Source organism: Symphodus melops, assembly GCF_947650265.1.
Source record: "Symphodus melops genome assembly, chromosome: 22".
Lineage (NCBI taxonomy): Eukaryota > Metazoa > Chordata > Actinopteri > Labriformes > Labridae > Symphodus > Symphodus melops.
This window is the reverse complement of record NC_136712.1, coordinates 9,565,300-9,584,836: the sequence shown is the minus strand read 5'-3', so window position 1 is coordinate 9,584,836 and position 19,537 is coordinate 9,565,300. Positions and strand designations below refer to the sequence as shown.

The 19,537-nt window shown below is 42.2% G+C and overlaps 1 protein-coding gene across 1 annotated transcript; it reads left to right on the top strand.

Moving 5' to 3' along the window:
• Positions 1-3,205: 3,205 nt before the first annotated feature.
• tmem168a (transmembrane protein 168a) lies at positions 3,206-11,999 on the top strand. Its single transcript, XM_079334937.1, has 6 exons — positions 3,206-3,290; positions 3,777-4,740; positions 4,906-5,181; positions 6,536-6,678; positions 8,783-9,060; positions 10,520-11,999. Exons 2-6 carry the CDS (start codon positions 3,907-3,909, stop codon positions 11,068-11,070), a joined length of 2,082 nt encoding a protein of 693 aa, XP_079191063.1. The 5' UTR covers positions 3,206-3,290; positions 3,777-3,906; the 3' UTR covers positions 11,071-11,999.
• Positions 12,000-19,537: the final 7,538 nt, after the last annotated feature.

Genomic DNA, 19,537 nt, shown 5'->3' with positions numbered 1-19,537 from the left:
TTCCCACCTAACCGAAGTTCCACGCCTTTCTTTCCGAAATTCATTTCAGCCCTGATGGATATACTAAGCGCCGGCAGGTTTTGATTTAGGCTTCTGATGCAGACTGCCTCTCCTAACATCCACTTTGGGTGCAGCGCTCCATCACATTGATTTCTCCGAAGATGAAACTCTGATTGAACAGACCTCTCCTCGGCGGCCGAGGGGGCCCCAGCGTGTGTCTTGCACTGTAACGGCTTATGAAGGAGGACAAACTGTTATCACCTGACTGGCAAAGGATGGGAGGCCAACGAACCGGTGCACCTTAAACCTTATGACCTATACTTAATGATGACTCTTATGTAAAATCACTTCTATCTCAATCTGAACTCTTTTGAACTAAAACTCTCCTCTGTCAGGATGAAGGATGCAGAAACGTGATGTGCAATCCAATGTCTTCAATGCAGACATTGCCTGCTTAAGCTTACAAAGTCTGATGGATAGAATCCCATGGGACTCAAAGAGATGAAATGCATTTTTTATTTGGTGCTCCACTCTTTCAAGGCTTCACAAATCCCAGCTCAGTTTTCACACAGAAGTCTTTGTATTCGGACAATATTCGACTGTGAGTAATTCAACTTTAATTAATGTAGCAAAATATTTAAAGGTTTAAATGGTGGATAACCGAAGAACAAAAAAGACCACAGAGCCCAGAATGGGGGTCTTATTTCCAATAAAACATTCACCTTGTTTGTGAATGCTGTCCTAATATCAGCATTTGCAACAATAGCAAACCACTCATGAGGTGATTTTACATTAAAAATAGTTGTATACATTTCCATACATCATTATTAGGATTATTTGTGTGTGTACTGCTTTCTGAGCAGTCAGGCACATGTAGGTAGTGTGGAGGTGTGTCTGACATTAGAATGAAGGTAGCTTCTGCATAATTCAGACCAACCTGTCTCCTTTAGTCTCCGATCTCTCTCGTCTCCTCATGTAACCCCGCACATTTTAAATAAATCTCTCTTTCTCTCTGTCTCCAGCGCTTCAACCTTGTGGAGATCATAATAAATCTGCTTCACGAAGTCTGATCAGGTTGTGTGCACTTCATTTCTTCGAGATAACTCATTAGACTGGCACACATGCCCGATTCGGGAAATGATCATTGGACTCTTTAATTATGCACGAACGCAAGGTTAATGATTTAATTAAATAAATTCTGGTGTCTTCTTCATTGTATCTTGTTCTTTATTCAGAAATAAATGGTTTTAAGAAAGAATTAACATTAGCTTTAATGGCCTTGTGCTAATCATCAATGGAAACCATTTCCTATTGATGATTAGCATGACTTCACAAGGAAAGCGACTCTTTCTATGATGTTACTCACCAATTCTAATCTCAATGGATAAAATATCCCTTCTTTGGAGAACAATCTCTCAACTGTTAGTGCATGTTCATTATGTAGTATGTCTTTACAGAAGCAATATGGTTTCCTACTATAGGAACCTGAGGGACTACAGTTTCAAGCTACCAATCGGAAAAAGAAATGCAATACTGCAGGTGTGGGGCTGTAAGGAGATTAAATCAATCAGCTCTTCCCTACCGTTGTAAAATACTATAATCCTATAACACCAACATGAAAAAAAGAAATCTGATGCCTATTTTTAGAGCACAAAGGTTCTATATAATGCACAGTTACTCACAATGTTCTGCTCAGCATGGTAAAATGAGAAAAGCTTTGTGTCAAACTTCAGAGACAATTGTCGTTCAAGCTTGCAAAAGAACTGCGTCGTCTTTTTTTTTTATTGTCATCATCTGCTGCTTCCTCAGCCCAATTTTGTGTAACAAATGTTCTGTACAGTCTCAGACATTAAAGAAATGTGATTCAATGCCCTTGATGTACAACATCTCAATCTTTCCTCTTAGACTAAAAAAAAATAAACGAGCATTGTTGCTACGATTCAATGAGCATCCTACATCCTACAATTAAAAATGTAAGATTGCAATTTATAGGACAATATATCAGTATAGATTTATGTGTACATCCTTCTCTCAGCCATAAACATTGAATGAAAAGAGGGCTGTGTGCATCAGCAGTGGAGGGGGCTAACTCTCTGTGTGGTCCCAGTTGTGCTTTATGTCAACATCTGATCAAAGCAGCAAACAGAAGAAAACACTGGAATAAAAAATGCACACACATGCATACACTGGGCTTCTTTGGTTAGTCCTGGGGGTATTGAGTAAGCCTGCTTCTTGATGTTCCCCTGATCGTTACATTTATCACATTGCATCAGTAGAAAATCCTAAATAAACCTTTTAACAGGCTTCTCTGCAGTAATGCAGTAAATAGGCTTCTTATCCTGGAGGCCAATGGGTTTATCTTGGTCTACAAAGCACATGATGCGGACTGCTGTGGTGGGAGGTGGAGGATTGGAGCAAGTGAAAGGGTTTTTAATGGGGTTGAATCGTCATAAATATTCAAAAGTAAGCAACAGGAATTGTATTATTGTGTGCAATTTACAAATACGTTTCGAGTGAATCTGATTCATCCATGTGTTTATGTTATGAAACCGTTTTTGTAAAACTGTAGAACTGATTTGTCCTCTTTTTTCTTATAATTTAAGACGTTTTTTTCTGCCTTTATTAAGATAGGACAGGGTGTGTTGGGAGGTTATCCAGGAAGAGACAGGTTGGGGGATGACTTTCGGTAAAGGATCTGCCCGTTGGCAGACAACACAACTTTAGACTTTGGGCATGCAAAGGAATGGTTAGGCATACCATCTGCACATGCTCTAGTTTTGATTTCCAAAAAGTTCAGGACTGTACGCATGATAATATCTGTAATGTAACCCAAAAATGTGCCACATGACGATGTTTAATCCATATTGCTCTATCTTAAATTCCCTGTTATGTCAGTGGGGGGGGAAGAAAACGTTAATTTTGACTTTGATATTTCCTGGATTTCCTTCAGGTGTAAGCTTTGTTTTGTTCGCCAAATCCAACTTATTGTTATATTTCCCCTGATCTTTTCTTGCAATGCCAAGACGTAAAGTGCTCTGTAAAAAAAGACATAAGATCCCCTGTGTGCAGAACTGTGGTAACACAACATCTACTAAATAGATTATATTTCACCGGCACACGCTTTTTTTTTGTTGTTGTTGATGTACTGCTCTTTTCAGGTCACTTTACGTTACTGGTGATTCTTAAACGTAATAAATGTGCCTTAAAAGCGAAGTTTACGCTTTTTGAGCCTCGCAGGATCCTGTACTTCGATATCCGGAAGCCTCTGCTGTCATCCAAACAAACAACATGTAAGCAACGTTTTAATGTTAAAAATGCTTCTAGTGGGGTTTTTTTTTTATCACTCTCTTTTGAAGTTGTGCTAGAGGTATTTACTTGTTGTTTGTCAGTGTCTGAGTCGGCAGTGAAACGTGAAGTGAGCAGAGGCTCTGCAAACTTTCCGGGTGTAGTGCCACATCGTCACATACCAAAGTAGCTTGTTATGTTTCCGACAAATAAGATACTCTCTTTTCAACTGTTATGGTGTTGATACATGTATATAAATCATACGGTGTTAAGCTTATTAAGGTTACATTATACTTTATCTCATTCATTTCTTCTTATTATTTATTCAGGTTAAGACTTCTACATTTACAGTAACTTCACAAGCAGAAACTCAGGCGTTACCTCACGAGACCTTACTGAGACGTTTCTATACATTAACTGCTATTAAGTATTGGACTCTTACATGAATTACTAACTTTGCCTAAGACTTCTTCTTTTTGGATGTTTCACAGGGGTTGATTTTGGAGAGTATCATCAGGAGGCCGAGTCCTCAGTTTCCAAACTCGCTACCAAAGATGACCTCAGAAAAGTGACTGAAAAAGGCCTTCGACGACATTTGAACACATCATATTCAAGTCAGCCATGGCTCAGGACGAGGAGGAGGAAGGGCTGACGGTCGATGGACCCAAGGAAGTGGACGTGTTTACGTCCGTACGTTGCCTGGGTTATCTGTCCAGCGTCAACCTCCTTGTCGCGGTCTGCGTCGGCATGTACGTACGCTGGGAGGTGACGGAGGAGCCCATGATCCTGGTCATCTTCATTCTGGGCCTCTTTGTCCTGGGGATCGCCAGCATCCTCCATTACTACTTTGCCATGGAGAAAGCCAGTCACAGCTTGTTCCTTTTGTGGTTTGGCTTTTTGATCGGCCTCCTCTGCTTCCTAAACAGCCCTGCCCTGGATTTAAACATCAAAGAAGTGGTCACCAATTATCTCCTCCTCGCCAGTGTCATCATGAAAGCAGTATGGGCTTTTACTGAGCGAATATGCAGCTCCGTCCGCTACAAACCCACCTTGCTTACATCGGCCGAGCTGCTGGAGCTCCTCGGATTTGGCATCGCCAGCACTACCATGCTCCTTGAAAAATCCGCGGCCATAATCGGCTTGGTAGTGGCTCTCGGGGCTCTCATTGTGGACCTGAGGATGAAATCCCTCCTGGCGTTACCAAACCTGGTCAGTTTTGCCTTGGTTACATCCCTGGTGTTTTTTCAGGCCCTCGGAATCACCGCGAACCCTTACGCGTTGGGGTGCTACATGGGCAGGCTGCTGTGCGAGCCCATGTTGGATCTGTACTTCAGTGGGCTCGGGCCCAGTGAGCGCTGGGTACCCGTGCTCTCCATGGGGAACGTGTGGAGGAGGCTGTCCCTGCTGCCTCTCTGTCTGATGGAGCTGATTTTCTTCGTCTTGGCTGCCTTAAAGGTACATTCTGCTTTTTATGAAAATGTGGAAAAAATGGCCGATTCCATCATGCTAGTCTTCAGGGCTTCTCGTGAGATTTTAAAAGTGAATGATTTCTTGCAGTAAGTGTTTAGTGACATGTTGAAAGGTTATCATTACTGACTCTTTTCTCTTGCCTTTACATAGCTTGGCCACTTGGAGCTGTGGTATCTGGTGATCCCAGGCTTCTGCTTGTTTGGCCTCTTCTGGTCCATCTGCCACGTTATTCTGGTGATCACAATATGGGGCTTCCACACCAAGCTGACTGAATGTCAGAAGGCCTGGCGGGCTCAGCGGTCCGGTGGCAGGAGTCTCAACCAAGTCATGGCCTCGAGGGGCATCCGACACTTCTGTCTGATTTCAGAGCGCCTGGTGTTCTTTAGTATGCTGTCAACGCTCGTACTGGGCGCTGTGTCCTGGCAGGTAGGTGCCAAAGAATGCATTTTATGAAGTCATGACATATCAGGAGTTCACACTGTCACAGTAAACTTTGTTGATTCGCTGTAACGGTTCCTTTAAAGCTCTCACACTTTGAATCTGTACGACAAACCCCTCAGTAAACTCTGAACAGTGACGCTTGTGATGATTTGTAGTTGCTCCCCAAGCTGAGATTCTTCTTCTCTCATGCGAAACCAATTTAATTAGCTCTTTAATATCCCTATCTGCTTGCATGAAGAGCAGCAATAACTTATTTAGCCTTATTAGACGTTTACCTCGTAAGAGTCTCATGGGCTCGGGTCCTAATTTGAGATCTGCACATTTTGTTGATGCCAGAATTGGAGTGTGCAGCGGGAGCTGTTGCTGTGAAGTACGAGGGAGTTCGCTTTGTTTATGTGATTATTTTTTTATTTATTTATTTATTTTTTGTCACCTCTCAATTACACAGCGTCAGTCACACGAATCCACATCTCTCTCATGCACAAACACGACATCACGTTCTTTGTTCAGGTGCAATCTGCACCATTGAATACAGCCATTATGAATCAGAAAGAATGAAGAGAGGTGTTTACTCAACTCTGTTAGAAGTCACAGGCAAACCTCAAACATACCTCCCATTGATATGGATGTATGGATGGATGGAGGTGAGTCGTCTGATGCAGGGCTTTGGGGTCCCATACGTCACATGTGGTGATCAATTCCACTAAATGTAAATCAGAGCAGCTTCTGGTGTCTCCTTTTTTGCCTTCCCTTCCACATTCTTCCGCAGCTCCAGTTGTACTACCACAAACCCGTTCTCTTGTAACATCCTCCTCCACATACTGCCTTCTGACTCCTTTTACTTTTTAACACTAAGGTACATTCAGCCCCTTGAGAAAATAATTGCGTCTGTACAAGGGGTCGACAACATCATAAAAGTTCAATAACTTGAGTGTAGTGCATTTTTTCAACTCGGCCATGCCCTGGGCAGTTCAATACTTTCTGCAAGCTTAAGTGTGGTTGCACTAAACCATGCAGGTATTGATTATCCTTCAAAGATACAAAGCTATGTTATGAAATCAGAGTGGTTTTTTTTTTAAGGATGCTTAAATTGCATTGCACACAGTGACTCAACATTGTTGCACTGAAAGCCTTCCTTTGCCCCGCAGCACCAGATGTGTATTATATTGTGTCACTACGTTGTTTTCATGCAATAATGGACTTTTTAAGAATTCAAATGCGTATTATGTTGTAATCACATTTTCAATAAACTTAAGTCTCCATAAACATCCAGGTTATTACACAGTAAAGTACACACTGTGTCCAACATGTTTTTTTCCCACTTTTTTTTTTTTTACAGCCCTCCAACGGTCTCTTCCTCAGCGCTCTGCTGGTGGTGCTGCCTCTGGAGTCTCTGACACACGGCTTGTTCCACGAGCTGGGCGGCTGCCTGGGGGGAACCTGCGTTGGATACGCCCTGGTTATACCGACAGCTTACTGCAGGTACGAGAAAAAGAAGAAGGAAGAAAAGAAAAAAACGCACACTGACCGGTCGGAAGATGAGGGAATACTCTGGTCACATTTTGTCTGTCGTCCTGAACAACGAGCAACCTAACACATATACTGTGTAATTCATTGTGACATAACAAATTCTCAAATATAAGGCCAAGACTCAAAATATGACGAGAAGAACTTTACTCAATTTACTCAATCATCTAAAAAGTGCTGAGTCATGTCCTGAGGACTAATCACTTTCTCTATTCATCGTTTCAGCACGAGTGTCGTTTCACCAAAGCACTGATTTAGATCATATAGAAGTGTTTGCATTCCTTCTGTCGTCGCTGCTGTTTATCTGCCAGTTAATCATGGCTGTGTGTGACATCATTAAACATTCATCTAATTACAAAGTACACAGGATTTAAAAAAAAAAAAAAGAAAGCTCCTCATGCACACACATAAACATCCTGGACTGACTCTGCATCCCAGGCGCCGGTAAAGATGATCATTCTAACTCCCTCCTCAGTTAACACAAAACCAACTGGATAAATAGGCCAATAACCATGCATAAACATGCTGCTAATGTGTGAGCCTTTAAGGGATTATTCCTTTGCTCCCTCTGCAGCATACTAAAATGTTCAGCTGGAGCAGTTAGCCATAATCTCCAACTGTTGCCTTTTCCCAAGCCTTGTTTTTTAAAAGCGAAATATAGCAGATAGTTTTACAGATGCCGACGCGTTTTCCCCGCGAGTTGTACTTTCTTCCCCCTCTCCCCATCTTCTGGAGACCCTTAGAGGTTCAGAAATCTGGCTTTTTTTGAAGATTTCAGACTGGTGACTATATGCCCCTTTTCTTAATATTTAACTTTTAAGGTAACAGTCAGTTTAAGCATTCAGAGGGGACTCCAGCTCTCTTGGAGTTGAAACCTCCAGAGGAGTTTTTGAATGCAAGCTCATGTTCCGATTTGGAGCTGCTGTTGATGTTTCTGCATGCGAGGCTGTACGTGCACAGTCCAGAGAGAGGACTGACAGCATGACGAGAATGCAGCGGTGTATAATCGGCTGTTTAATGGCTGCAGATCGCTTTTTTTTTTTTTTTTTTTTACAATGACAAGAATCCCCCCCCACAGGGAGATTAGAGCGATTTTGGTTTGAGTAGAGGAAAGGGTGCATGAGGTGAAACAGGGTGGGTGAGATATCAGGAGGGAAACACAAGGAGAGGTTCGAAGGTGGGAAACAGCCGAGGACAGATTTGTTAAAGAAGAAAAGGAGACGGCCCGAGCTCGGAGAGCACTTTGGTGATCAGGGCGGGATTTTGACAGAAGACGTGACGTGAATCTCAAACTACAAGATTTCACAACATTGTTCACAGGGAAAAGATCAGATCTGTTGAGTCTCGCAAAGGTTGCAGGATGTCAGAGAGTAGTAAATCTTTATCTAAGACTGTTTCTTCAACAATTTCTTGTTTTAGTTTTTGGACTCAAAATATGAAGTCTGCTCCAATAAAAGAATTCTGTGAAGAATTGAAGAAAAAAAAAAAAAAGCCCAGGTCCAAAGTGTGTGGGTAGCTTCAAGCCTTCACTGTGTTATCATGTCGTTATTATCAGGCTGGGCTTTATGCCACATACATCAATACACACATTTTTTTTTTTAAATCTCTTTGCCCTCAGCTATCTTTAACCTCCCTTCTCACTCACATCTGCTTCAGTCTCCTCATCGTAACACCCCCCCCCCCTCCTCCTCCTCCTCTGCATTTTCTTACCCTCCTTTCATTCTCCTGCCTCCCTTTACACCCCTTGAGGCTAATGTCATTTCCGTCAGCAGTGATCCACCACTCCTACTGCTTCCCATATCCTTCTCCCCATCTCCTCTCATCCTCTGCTCTCTGTCTCCCCGCTGATGCAGACAGCTACTCCATCCCCAAGTGTCAAACCATCAACTCCTCACTCATTCATCTCTTTCCTATCCCCCCCGCCCCGCCTCTGACAAGCCACCTTAACTTGAAGATTCCAACAGAACAGTTTATTTTATTTATTTTTTCCTCTCACATCGTCTTATTTCTCTCTCTGTCTCTCTCTCTCTCTCTCCCTCTCTCTCTCTCTTGCGTCCAGCCCTGACGGCCAGCCCACACTCCTACCAGCTGAGCACGTGCAGCAGCTCAACCTACGCTCGACGGGGATGCTGAACAACGTGCAGCGCCTGTTCTCGCACCACATGATCCAGACCTTCGGCTGCGACTACTCCACAAGCGGCGTGACGCTGGAGGCTGTGCTGGCAAAGCTGCGCCACTTCCTGGAGCTGCGAACAGAAGACGGGCCCCGTCATGACACCTACCTGATTTTCTACAGTGGGCACACACACAAAGGCACTGGGGCGTGGGCTCTGGCTGGTGAGATATACTTAGAATTATTTTTTTTATTTCTCCAGTAAATGATCCTGCCATCGCCCTCATTCATGAATATGCTGCCTTTATTCTTATTTCACCAGACCCTCAGAGATGTCACCATCTTGTAACCATGTTAGTAAACCCCAGTGTGCTTCATATACAACACTGACATGAACAAACGGTGAACAGAAACCTGACCAGCTCTTTAACTTCCAAGCAAAACAAAAATAATCTATTTTTGTATCAGAGTCAGTGGGTTTTTTTTTCCCCCACTGCAGAGTTTTTCCTTTAGGATGAGCTGACAAGGTGACGCTAACAGACACACTGTTGCCTCCAGAAAAAAAAAAACTAAAAAAAAAAAAAAAAAACTGTGTGAACATCAAGACGATATCTGTCTTCTTCCATCTCCATCTTAAAATGGCAAAGTTAGGTATCAGCGAGGTAGACATCAGTTTTATCTCAACAAACGGCCACAGCACACCGAGCACAAAAAGCAGCACGTTGTCGGGTCGCATTAGGTCGAAACGGTTTTCTCCTTGCAAACCGGATTTGCTCTCCACTCTTGATTTCCATTCCTTTCATTTCCCTCCTCCTCTCAGCCAATAAGAGTGCAATTTGCACAGACGAGCCTGGTAAGCCAAAGGAGTCGAAAATTGCTGTGAAGGACTCCCGAGCGAGGAAGTTTTGGTTCCAGTAGAGAAGATTGTGTTGAAGTTTGCGGGACGGGCTCTGCTGTGACAGTCGCATTCCCTCATCACGGCAGGTTAACGCCGTCGGTTCCGGGCTCGACTGTTCACAGAGCACTCGACACATTATCTCCGCTCGCTGCTGCAAACAAGGAAAACCAAATCTGAGTTGAAAAGATAATCACTTCCTGCTCTCATCATCCTGAAGCGACCTTTACAGCCAGTGTTCACGAGGAAATCGTACATAGTTTGTACTTGCAAAAATGGGAAAAACCCTGATTTTTAGTCACATTTTCACTCTTATTTCTACAGGTATAAAAAGACTGTTTTTGAACATTGTTTTTACTCTTCGGATCACAGTGGAAACATGTCTGCAAATTACTTTGTCACCCATGCATGCACACTTTGTTGCACCATACAACCATGGATGATGATTTTAAGCTTTGGAGAGGTGCATCAGCTCTCAGCTTCATAGCCGTGATCTTCCATCCCATGACAGCAGCCAGACAGACAGCTCAGCATTAAAAAGAGGACAAGTTTGATCCCTTTGAAAGCCACTGAGTCTATCTTCAGTGTCGAAATGTCCTTGAATGCAACACAGTCCAGAAAGTGGCTCCATGAACGCTGCTAAATATCTCTGAGTTTGGTGCAGTGATTTAGTAATGTCAGAATATTACAAGACAAATGCGCTTAAATCCAGAGTTTTATTCTGTCCCTTCCTTTTCCTCTTTTTCACTTGTCTGCCTCTAAACCTTTTCTGTCACTCATTTGTCCAGGCGGGGAGCGCCTCCACCTGGCCCAGCTGCTGGAGCTCTGGAAGGAGAAGAACGCCGGCCACTTTTCCCGTCTCATCCTTGTCCTGGACACCGAGAATTCCCTCCCCTGGGTGAGGGAGGTGCGCAAAGTGGAGGGCGTCTACATAGCCGTGCAGGGGGCTGAGCTGTCCGTAACCCGGGTGGACCCGGAGGCCGGAGACCTCCCCTACCTCGGGGACTTCACCCACGAATGGGTTGAGTTCAACTGCAACCCAGAAAGCGACAACCAGTGGTCGGAAAAGGGAAGGACAGTCACGGCAGTCTACGGCGTGTCCAAACGCTGGAGCGACTACACGCTTCACCTGCCCACGGGGAGTGATGTGGCCAACCATTGGAAGACCAACTTTCCCAAAGCTACGTATCCCATGGTGCACCTCTCCAACTGGTGCTGTGGCCTTAACCTGTTCTGGGTGTGCAGCGTGTGCCTGCGCTGCTTCAGGAGGTGTAAGCTAGCTTGGTTCCCACCAGCTGTACTGGACACCGGGCTGGGCATCAAACTCGTGAACTCCTAAGGATGGAACATTTTGATGTTGGAACTTTGTTTATTCACAATGAGGTGCAAAGTGTTTATAGATATCCATACAAGTTTCCAATATTCATGACCAGAATGAACCCCATTAGTAAAACGTGGCCTAGGAAGGGAAATATATAAACGTGTGTTTTGATTTTCTGGGATGGAGCTATCATAATTCAGTTAATTAAGAACATATTGGGTGCATTAAGTGGCTGTTGTATAGGACCAAGAAAAAGGCATAAAATGACTATTTGTATAGGTTTATGGTATTTTTGGCCTGTGTGCGATTACTTTTTTTGAACACTGTCATTACAGCATTGATTTATTTTTTATTTTTTTTTATACTTTGGAAAGGTTTTTTGATCATCTTGAATTCACATAGTGCCTTAACATGGATAAGGGTTTGTCTTTTGCATAAATTCAAATTTCTTGCAATATATGTCATTATACATCCTTGTCTTGCCTTTTATTTATATTTTAAGGATTTAGCTCACTGTCTTAACTACACTGTGGGCGATGAGGGGCTTGGTGTCTTCCAAAGGCCATTTGACAATATTGACAAAATGACTGTTGTTGGGCTGAACTCGGTGACCTTCTTGTTTCAGGATGTCCTTCGAAAGAGGCCAACCTGCCGCTCTTGCTGTGGGATCTTTATTGTGGAATCAGAACTGTTTTTACGTTTTTTTTTTATTACTGGACTGAACAAAAAAGAAAACGTTGTGCAACATCCTGGAAGTAATTGTCCAACACAAATGCATTGCTTCAAATTGAATGGGTATGTTTTGAAAAAAGTTACTTGTAGTGTAAAAAGCTCTCCATTTCCTCTTCTGCTTTTTACGCCTCTCTAACTGGAGTCATCCCATGCCTTAAAGTTTCTGTTTCACTTTGATGTCTCCAACAAGTCACATGGCTTTTTTTTTTTTAATTCCTTGATGTGCCTGACTGGAGCTGTAGCTGACAAATGTAAAAAAAAATTAAACTTGTGTGATAAAACCTGTGGTGGTTGTTTGGTGTTGTATGAGGAATGTACGGAGAGAATGCAAACACATGGGAGTTTGATTAAATGGAAAACAGAAGAGAAAATCAATGAAGTGGAATGGGAAAGGAAGACACGATGGCAGACGATCCACCAGGCTCATTTAAGATGGCTGGCTGCTACAGTCGCTGAGCAAATACAGACTCTGCTCTGTGAAAACACTAGCATTAGCCGGCAAATATTAGGACTGTGCGCTAAAGGAAAAAAACGGGAAACAGTGAAGGAGGGGAAAAATGCAACGATTCATGACATTGAGGGATTTGCTTGCTGAGCGTTCCCCTCGGCGGCCGGCTGGACATGTACCCAAAGGGGCTGCTGGGTATCGCAACGGCTGTGGCCTGTGGGGCACCATTAGGCCCAAAGCAAGGTTTGGGGAGACCTTGGAAAGATGAAAGCTGACATTAGAAGCAATGTTTTAGCTCTGCTTTCATGTATTACACACAACAAAGAGAGCAAAGTAATGAACCAAAGCAACCTTTCACTGTTCTAAAAGTGTTTTTTTAAAAATGCTGTGGATATCAAATTGTAAGGTCAGTTAGGAGCAATAAAGGGAGTATTCACAGCAGCAATTAGTGAAATAGAGACGACAAGTATAAATGCTGTCATGTGTGGGCGTTCTTTTCATTTCCGTAGCACTGCGAGCTGGAACGGCTAAAGTCAGGGACTCGTGTACATGGCGGGAATCATTTATGAGAATATTAGATTATGGGGCCGGATTCATCTCCTAAACTGGATTAGGTAATAAAAGAGCCAGCCGCCTCTGAGGGCCATTTGGAAGTGCTGAGTCAGGGCCTGGCGCACACACTCGGAAAAAAAAACCACACACACACACACACACACACACACACGCGAAGATACAAGCACACACACCACTTCTCTCCTGCTTTTCTTCTCATCTCCTGTTCCTCTGCAGTTGAGACTCGTCTGAGGGTAATTACTGCCTGTCATGGGGCGTTACCTTCGAATACAGGCGAAGTGATGTGCCTGACGCCTACCTGCAATTTATTTTGGAAAATAATAAATGTGCTTTTATAAACCAGGTTTAATCTTAGCACGGGTACTGGAGCTGCAAATACATCAGCTGTTCTTGTTGTATTGTTTATTCAAATCAATCTGAAGGCACAGAGGGGGCAGCAATTTGATGTCTTTTTCTTTAATAAGATCCTAACTTTGATATTTTGTCAGTCTTTGTATCATTGTCTATTCATTGTTACTTTAAAGGATCTCTGAATCTGCAGAAATCTTTGTTTGATAAGTCATTACAAACACGCTTAAACTGTGCAAGAAACACATCAAAATAAATGCTGCATCGCCGCTTTTTCCTCTTCTTTTCCTCGAACAGAAGGTGTAAATTCCAAAATGTTGTGCCCCGCTTTTCAAGGGGCCTGCTCGCTGTGGCTCTCAGTAGGACCGACATTGAAATGTCAAAGCCATTATCTCAAATTGCAAGGGCTGAGGATGCATTTAGTGGCTGTTAAACCGTGCAACACTCGCTCACTATGCAGACAATCGTTTGGATGAGGCTGCCAAAAACTGCCATCTCTTTTTACACACTACTTTACCTGAAACCTACAAGCTTGTCCAGTACCAAAAAATTGATATCAGGCATTGCATTTGGCATACTCATATCTAAACCCTTGCCACAAGCTGATTAGCTTAGCAAACAACTATTGGAATCAGCTGGCTATCAAAGGTATTTTCAGTTTCCAGGCATCCTTTAAGAGTCGGTGGTCCCTGCCAAGAAACAGCCCTGCTACTAGCTCCCTGTAATGCTGTCATTTTTAAACAAACACTGCATTGCATGCGTATAGTAGATTTGAGGTTTTGTTAAGAAGATTCATTTGGACTTCTGAACCCTGGTATTCGGTTTTTGCTGTGTTTTATTATCGCTGAAGTAATCCACCCTGAGTTAATCTTACAACTACGAGACTGGTTCCATTTTGCACATGATGGTTTTAAACGTTTCATCTTCTTTGAAAAGAACTGAAAAAGCATATCCAAAATATTCCAATAACTGTCTTTGTCTGGTGCACTTAATTTTAATTTGAGTATTCTGAAACTACCCCACTTTCAAGGTTTAAATATGACCAATATTCACTGTTCAGGTAAGAATATCAGCTAAAAATATGTCGATTTTTAAAATCAAGGCAGAGATGGGAAGACACTATATTTACAGTGCAATGATCATAGTTCCTCTCGGCAAGGATTTACAAGCTTAATGCAGGAGAGGGGTGGAATGAGGCAGACCTAGTAGCTATGGTTACTACACATGTGCATTCTTATAATGGGAAGGGTAAGGCATTAAGTCTATCTCGTGGTGTACTGGTCTGCAGCCAATTGTTCTTATTGTGGTCTCACCCTTACAAATCCATAAAAGCTCCATGCTTTCTTATTTAGGTTTTAAGTTTTTCGGAAGGTGTTAGTTCATCCAACTATCTCATGAAGAAGGTGCACAAGACAAGAAACTGTCACTTAAATGAAAAGCAAAAATCCAACTCACTACTCTTGCAAAGGATCCCCAATTTATTGGGGAAAATAATCACAACGCTTCAGTCCCTCTGAACCTTCGTCACGTGTGTTCTCAGACAATTCCCCACCATGATCTTAAGTCGACAATGATTCGCCTGTGTGTGCACAGGTGTGGGACGTTTAGTCTAATTACAAGTGTCTCTCAATTATCGGCAGGAACATGTGCAGAGTCACTCACCCCAATATCCACATATACATGAAGGCAAAACACTCTTCAAAATACACATTTGACCAGCATTACAACAGAGACAATGCTTACAAAATTAGCTGAATCAATGAGACTCTACACGCTAAATTGACCTATTTCCAGGACAATTTACAGAGATACTATGTCTAATAAATGACAACATCTGCCTTAAAGCTCTCATGAATCCTTCAAAGCAAAATCACATGAGTTGTGAACAGTGTATCTCACTGTACCATCAATGTGTCAAACAAAAGAACAGAACTCTGGATGCTAAAAAAAACCCACTTTTGATCATAAAGTGTGAACTGGTCCTTAAGTGACTGTTACATCTGTATGGATTGCTAATTTAAAGTCATCCTTAATTAAACTGACGTGCTCTGGATATTGCCTCTTGTAATCAGCCAAATATACTTAGTATGAGCCAGATGATGCTGATACGCTTGATTCAATTAAAAGAGTAAATCGGAGGCTAACAAGACTGTCAGCACTGTGGGATCGGAGGTTTGGTAATTAGCTTTGTTGTCACAGTTGGGTTGAGATGGGACAGGGCTAGGCTTAGCTGGGCTAGTGAAACAGATGAGTTTCCTATTCTGTTTTCACTACTGGGAGCTCAGATATCTTAGAAGTGAGGCAAAGCATGCTTACTGCTGCTCAAGGGAAATATCTTTTGATGTCACCTGGGACATGGATGGCTGAGAGTTTTCAAAAGCAATAACAGTTTTAAAGCCTTGAAGTAATGTTGAAAACAGCTCTGTACACACAGCCCTCTTTTAGTGGTGTTCAACAGAAAAAAATCATGGTTTTTTTCTGCAAGTTGGAAGTCGCATGCCGTGTTGTTTTCATTTTTTTCTAAATAGGTGTCGATTGGCCGATCATATTCCTGCTTCTACCAAAAGTACACTGCAGAGAGGTTTCTATAAAATATGTATTTGTTACCTTTGAACTGGTTCCTTTCTTGTTTTATGCTAAGCTAGGCTATCTGGCTGCCAGCTCCAACTTGGTTTTCATCGTTGTTGTACAGTAATCTTATTCTTTTCTATTATTGTATCATTAGTTCAATATTAGATTACATACTGCATGAACCTGTGTTATAGGGTTAGGGTTAGGGTTTGATATATAGGTGGATTGCTGTATAGACTGAAATATTCCAACTTGTACTCTGCTATGTTTGCATGACTTAAGAATCCATATATGAAGAGAAAGCTGGCCCAGCACCTTGTGCTAGACTCTCATCCTGCCTCGAAATTCTTCCTACTGCTAATGCGGTGCTGATGCATGACTCACCTTAGCCTGCTCTTCCGATCTCTCTGTTTTTTCTGCCAGTAAGTAGGTTATGGAGCCGCACTGGGGGTCTCTTCTCAACCATGACACAACAACACACTCAGGCAGTGATGGTAGACATACCTGTTAACTGCCTGTAACAAGCAGTCTGCTGGCTTTGAGAGCAGCTCAGGCATTGAGAAAAGGTTGGGTTGAAGGAGGATTAAGACATGACTGCTGCAGAGGATGATAGATTTACAAGAGGTCTTTTGCTTGCCTGCATGTTTATCAGAGTCTCTGTTTACTTCAGTGCTTGTAGCCAATTGTTTGTCAGGTGTACCCTTGTATATGTGTGGTAGGTCTGCAGTCTTTTCACATTCTCTTCACACTCCCTCACAGCAAGAAATATTCAGAGTTTATACCATGACCTTTCCCAAGACGAAAAGAAAATCCTGAAGGAGATTTAAGCAGAATTTGTACTTTGAATAATAAAAGACTGCTTTTGTAAAAAAAAGGAAAAAAAAGAGCTGAAGCCAAATCTGTGCCAAAGATTACTGTATGCACAAATCTCACTAAGGCCTCATTACTGCCATGCAGCTATATGTTTTTTTGTGTGTGCAGACTTTTCCCTTCCTTTATTCTGTGTGAGAAGAGTGTCAGCGGGGCCTCCAGGGGGTCTAGTAGGAGCTCGTTTGATTGCAGCCACACAGCTGCCTCGCAATGTTAGCCAACTCGGCTCGGAGAGAAGTGAGGAAAGAGAAAGGAAATAAGTGGAGAAATGTGAGGAATGGAAAGGAGGGATGACCATGATTAACAGTGGCGAAAAAAGAAAATACAGCCTACATAGCTGTAGCTTCTTTTTCAAGCTCCTGAAAGGCATAAAAGGGAGATAAATGTGAGGAACTCAGTCGGTATGAGAAAGACGAGAGAGCAGTGCTTTGTGTCGGAGGCAAGAGAACACTTGTCCCTCAGCATTCAAACACTCTTATGCATACGCTTTTCCTGTCAAATGTCTCCCTGCACACAGTAAAAACACATGCAGGCTACATATATGCTGCAGGAAAACTGCACGCTGTTTGTCCACACAGATGGTATCGCCAGGGTTTAACTGTGGGATTTGAAGGCAGGCTGAAGCCCCCGCTCAGTTTTAACTGCTGCAGTCAGAGCCTCATGCTGTTGGGCAATTGGGCAACGGCATGGAATAGCCTAATTTAGAAGCAGATGACTGGATGTCCCTGAACAGAGGGAAAATTGAGACATAGAGGCAGGGAAGCATTTTGGAGACGATGAGATTTTGTGTGCATTGGTGTTAGTTTCAGCTGAGGAAAAAAATACTGAAGAGAGGAAGGAAAAGACGAGTTAATACTTGTATACAGAGGCAAGAAAAACACACACAATCCCATTGAGAACGGCTGTCATGCGTCGTTCTGTGCAGTGTGGGAACATTCCAGACTCATCTGTTTTGGCTGGAGTGCGACTGCAGAGCGGAGGCTGAGAGATGGGGGTTGAAAGAGGCGGAGAAGAAGGCAGTGAGGAAGAGGAAAAGCAAGACAAAGAGACAGATGAGAGAGGAAACAAAAAGACAGAAAATAGGACATGCCGTCAGGTGATGTGTTGATGGAGTTGATTCTGTTGTTTCACTTCTAGTCCAGCTGTTGCATTTCTATCAATACGTCTGACCCAATTCATACGAGTGCTCTGCAAAACAACGATGCAAACATGATGTGCAATGGATATTTGTTCCATCGAATCAGAAAAGCAGAATTTTTCAATTAATTCAGTATCAAATCAAACAAGCAACTTTGTTCCCCTTGAGGTTCAGAAGATGAATTTGTAGTGATAAACTATTAATGAAGTGGTTGGAAAATTGTATTTTAAAAAAAATGAAGCTTTTTTTTCTGGCAGATAAATATTGTAGAAGATTGATAGTGCTTTTATGTCTGTGATCTAAATTTGAATTCAGTCCCATAAGATTATTGGCTTAGCCTAGCATAAACTTTGGCTGTATCCAAAGCAACTGTGGAATAAGCATTTTGAGTCCATACACTGTTTTTTGTGTGGCTTAAATAAGATCTTTTTATTTGTTCTGATGATTGATATAAAAACTAATAACTGTGGTTAATCTCAGTCCAGGCTAAATTAACTACAATTGATCACAAGCTTGCCAGTATTTCCTTTTTTTTTCTTTTTCTTTTTGAAATACTCCAAATGTGCCACATTAAAAATGCAAAGAAAGCTTCCAGCAGCCTCTGGCAACACAGCCCAAAAAGCTGATGTGGGATTGGGGCGGCACATCGGCTTTTAAATGGGTCACCCCCTGGATCTGCGCCACTGCTGCCCAGTAAAAACGACCTGAGCCCATCATGTAGCTCACTGCTGCGTTGCCATGTTGTTATATAAATGAGATATGAAATACATTTACTACACATACTGATGATGATGATGATGAATGACTTGATCAGGAGTTGGGACATGCAAGTCTACACAGTGCAGGGAGTTAACACATGTCTCATCTCAGGGATCTGTGTGTTGATGACCCAGATTATTTGTCTTTATTCACCTTAAAAAGAAACTGCAGTGCTGTTATCATACTTCACTGATAATCTCCCTGGCTAATTAGCAAATGAAACAGGAAAATCATTTGATTTTTGTGTCTTTTAATAAAAGGAATGCATCAAGGTCTCCAGATTATCAAATTCAAATGATAAGTGCTCCAACAACAACATGTTTTAGTCTGTTTTCATTTGTCAATGTCTTCTTTGTGTTATGACTTACATGTATGAATATGTTGTTCTAGCCCTCAGTTTTCTTTTGAAAGTTGTATTTTATGTGTTGGAATATTGTGTTTCTTTTGTGCAAATGTATAAAGGAAATAACCTCACATCAGAAATACTGCATGAACATGTCCTACTGCTGTCATAAACCACGTACAGTAAGCTAACTGTCTCTTTACCTAGCTTTATGGTATTGAGTACATAATCAAGAAATGTGTTGATTTTTCAAATTAGCCTCCGCAGCTAAGAGAATAAAAAAAATCCAACTGCAACATAAACGCGTCCTCCTAAATCGATGACTTTAATTCCCGTTGCGTGCCACATGAGAATCACCTCTCATGGTGTCGAACCGTAAATCCCTCATAAATAAATCGTGACTATCTGTGTTCTTAAATGAAACTGCACGCTGCTCAAAAGGCATGTCATGAAGTCACATCTTGAAAGATAATTACGAAATCTTGTGCATTAATTGCCCCACTGATCATCATGAATGAAGCATGAGACCAGTCAACCTGTTTCATCACCTTAAGGGCTCATTGCATTTTAATGTTCAAAATGGGCTACACAAATGAAGTTGGTCTGAATAATTCCATCATTTCTCATTCAAAACACTGAGGAGATTAAAACCACACTGAAGCAGCCCTCGTGGCAGTGTTGCCACGGTGCCTTTGAGGATATA

What these genes read in the sequence shown, in the direction of transcription:
- tmem168a (XM_079334937.1), top strand. Translation starts at nt 3,907, where the DNA reads ATGGCTCAGGACGAGGAGGAGGAAGGGCTGACGGTCGATGGACCCAAG. An exon ending in TCGTCTTGGCTGCCTTAAAG is followed by an intron (nt 4,741 to 4,905) that starts GTACATTCTGCT and finishes GCCTTTACATAG; the next exon opens with CTTGGCCACTTGGAGCTGTG. An exon ending in TGGGCGCTGTGTCCTGGCAG is followed by an intron (nt 5,182 to 6,535) that starts GTAGGTGCCAAA and finishes TTTTTTTTACAG; the next exon opens with CCCTCCAACGGTCTCTTCCT.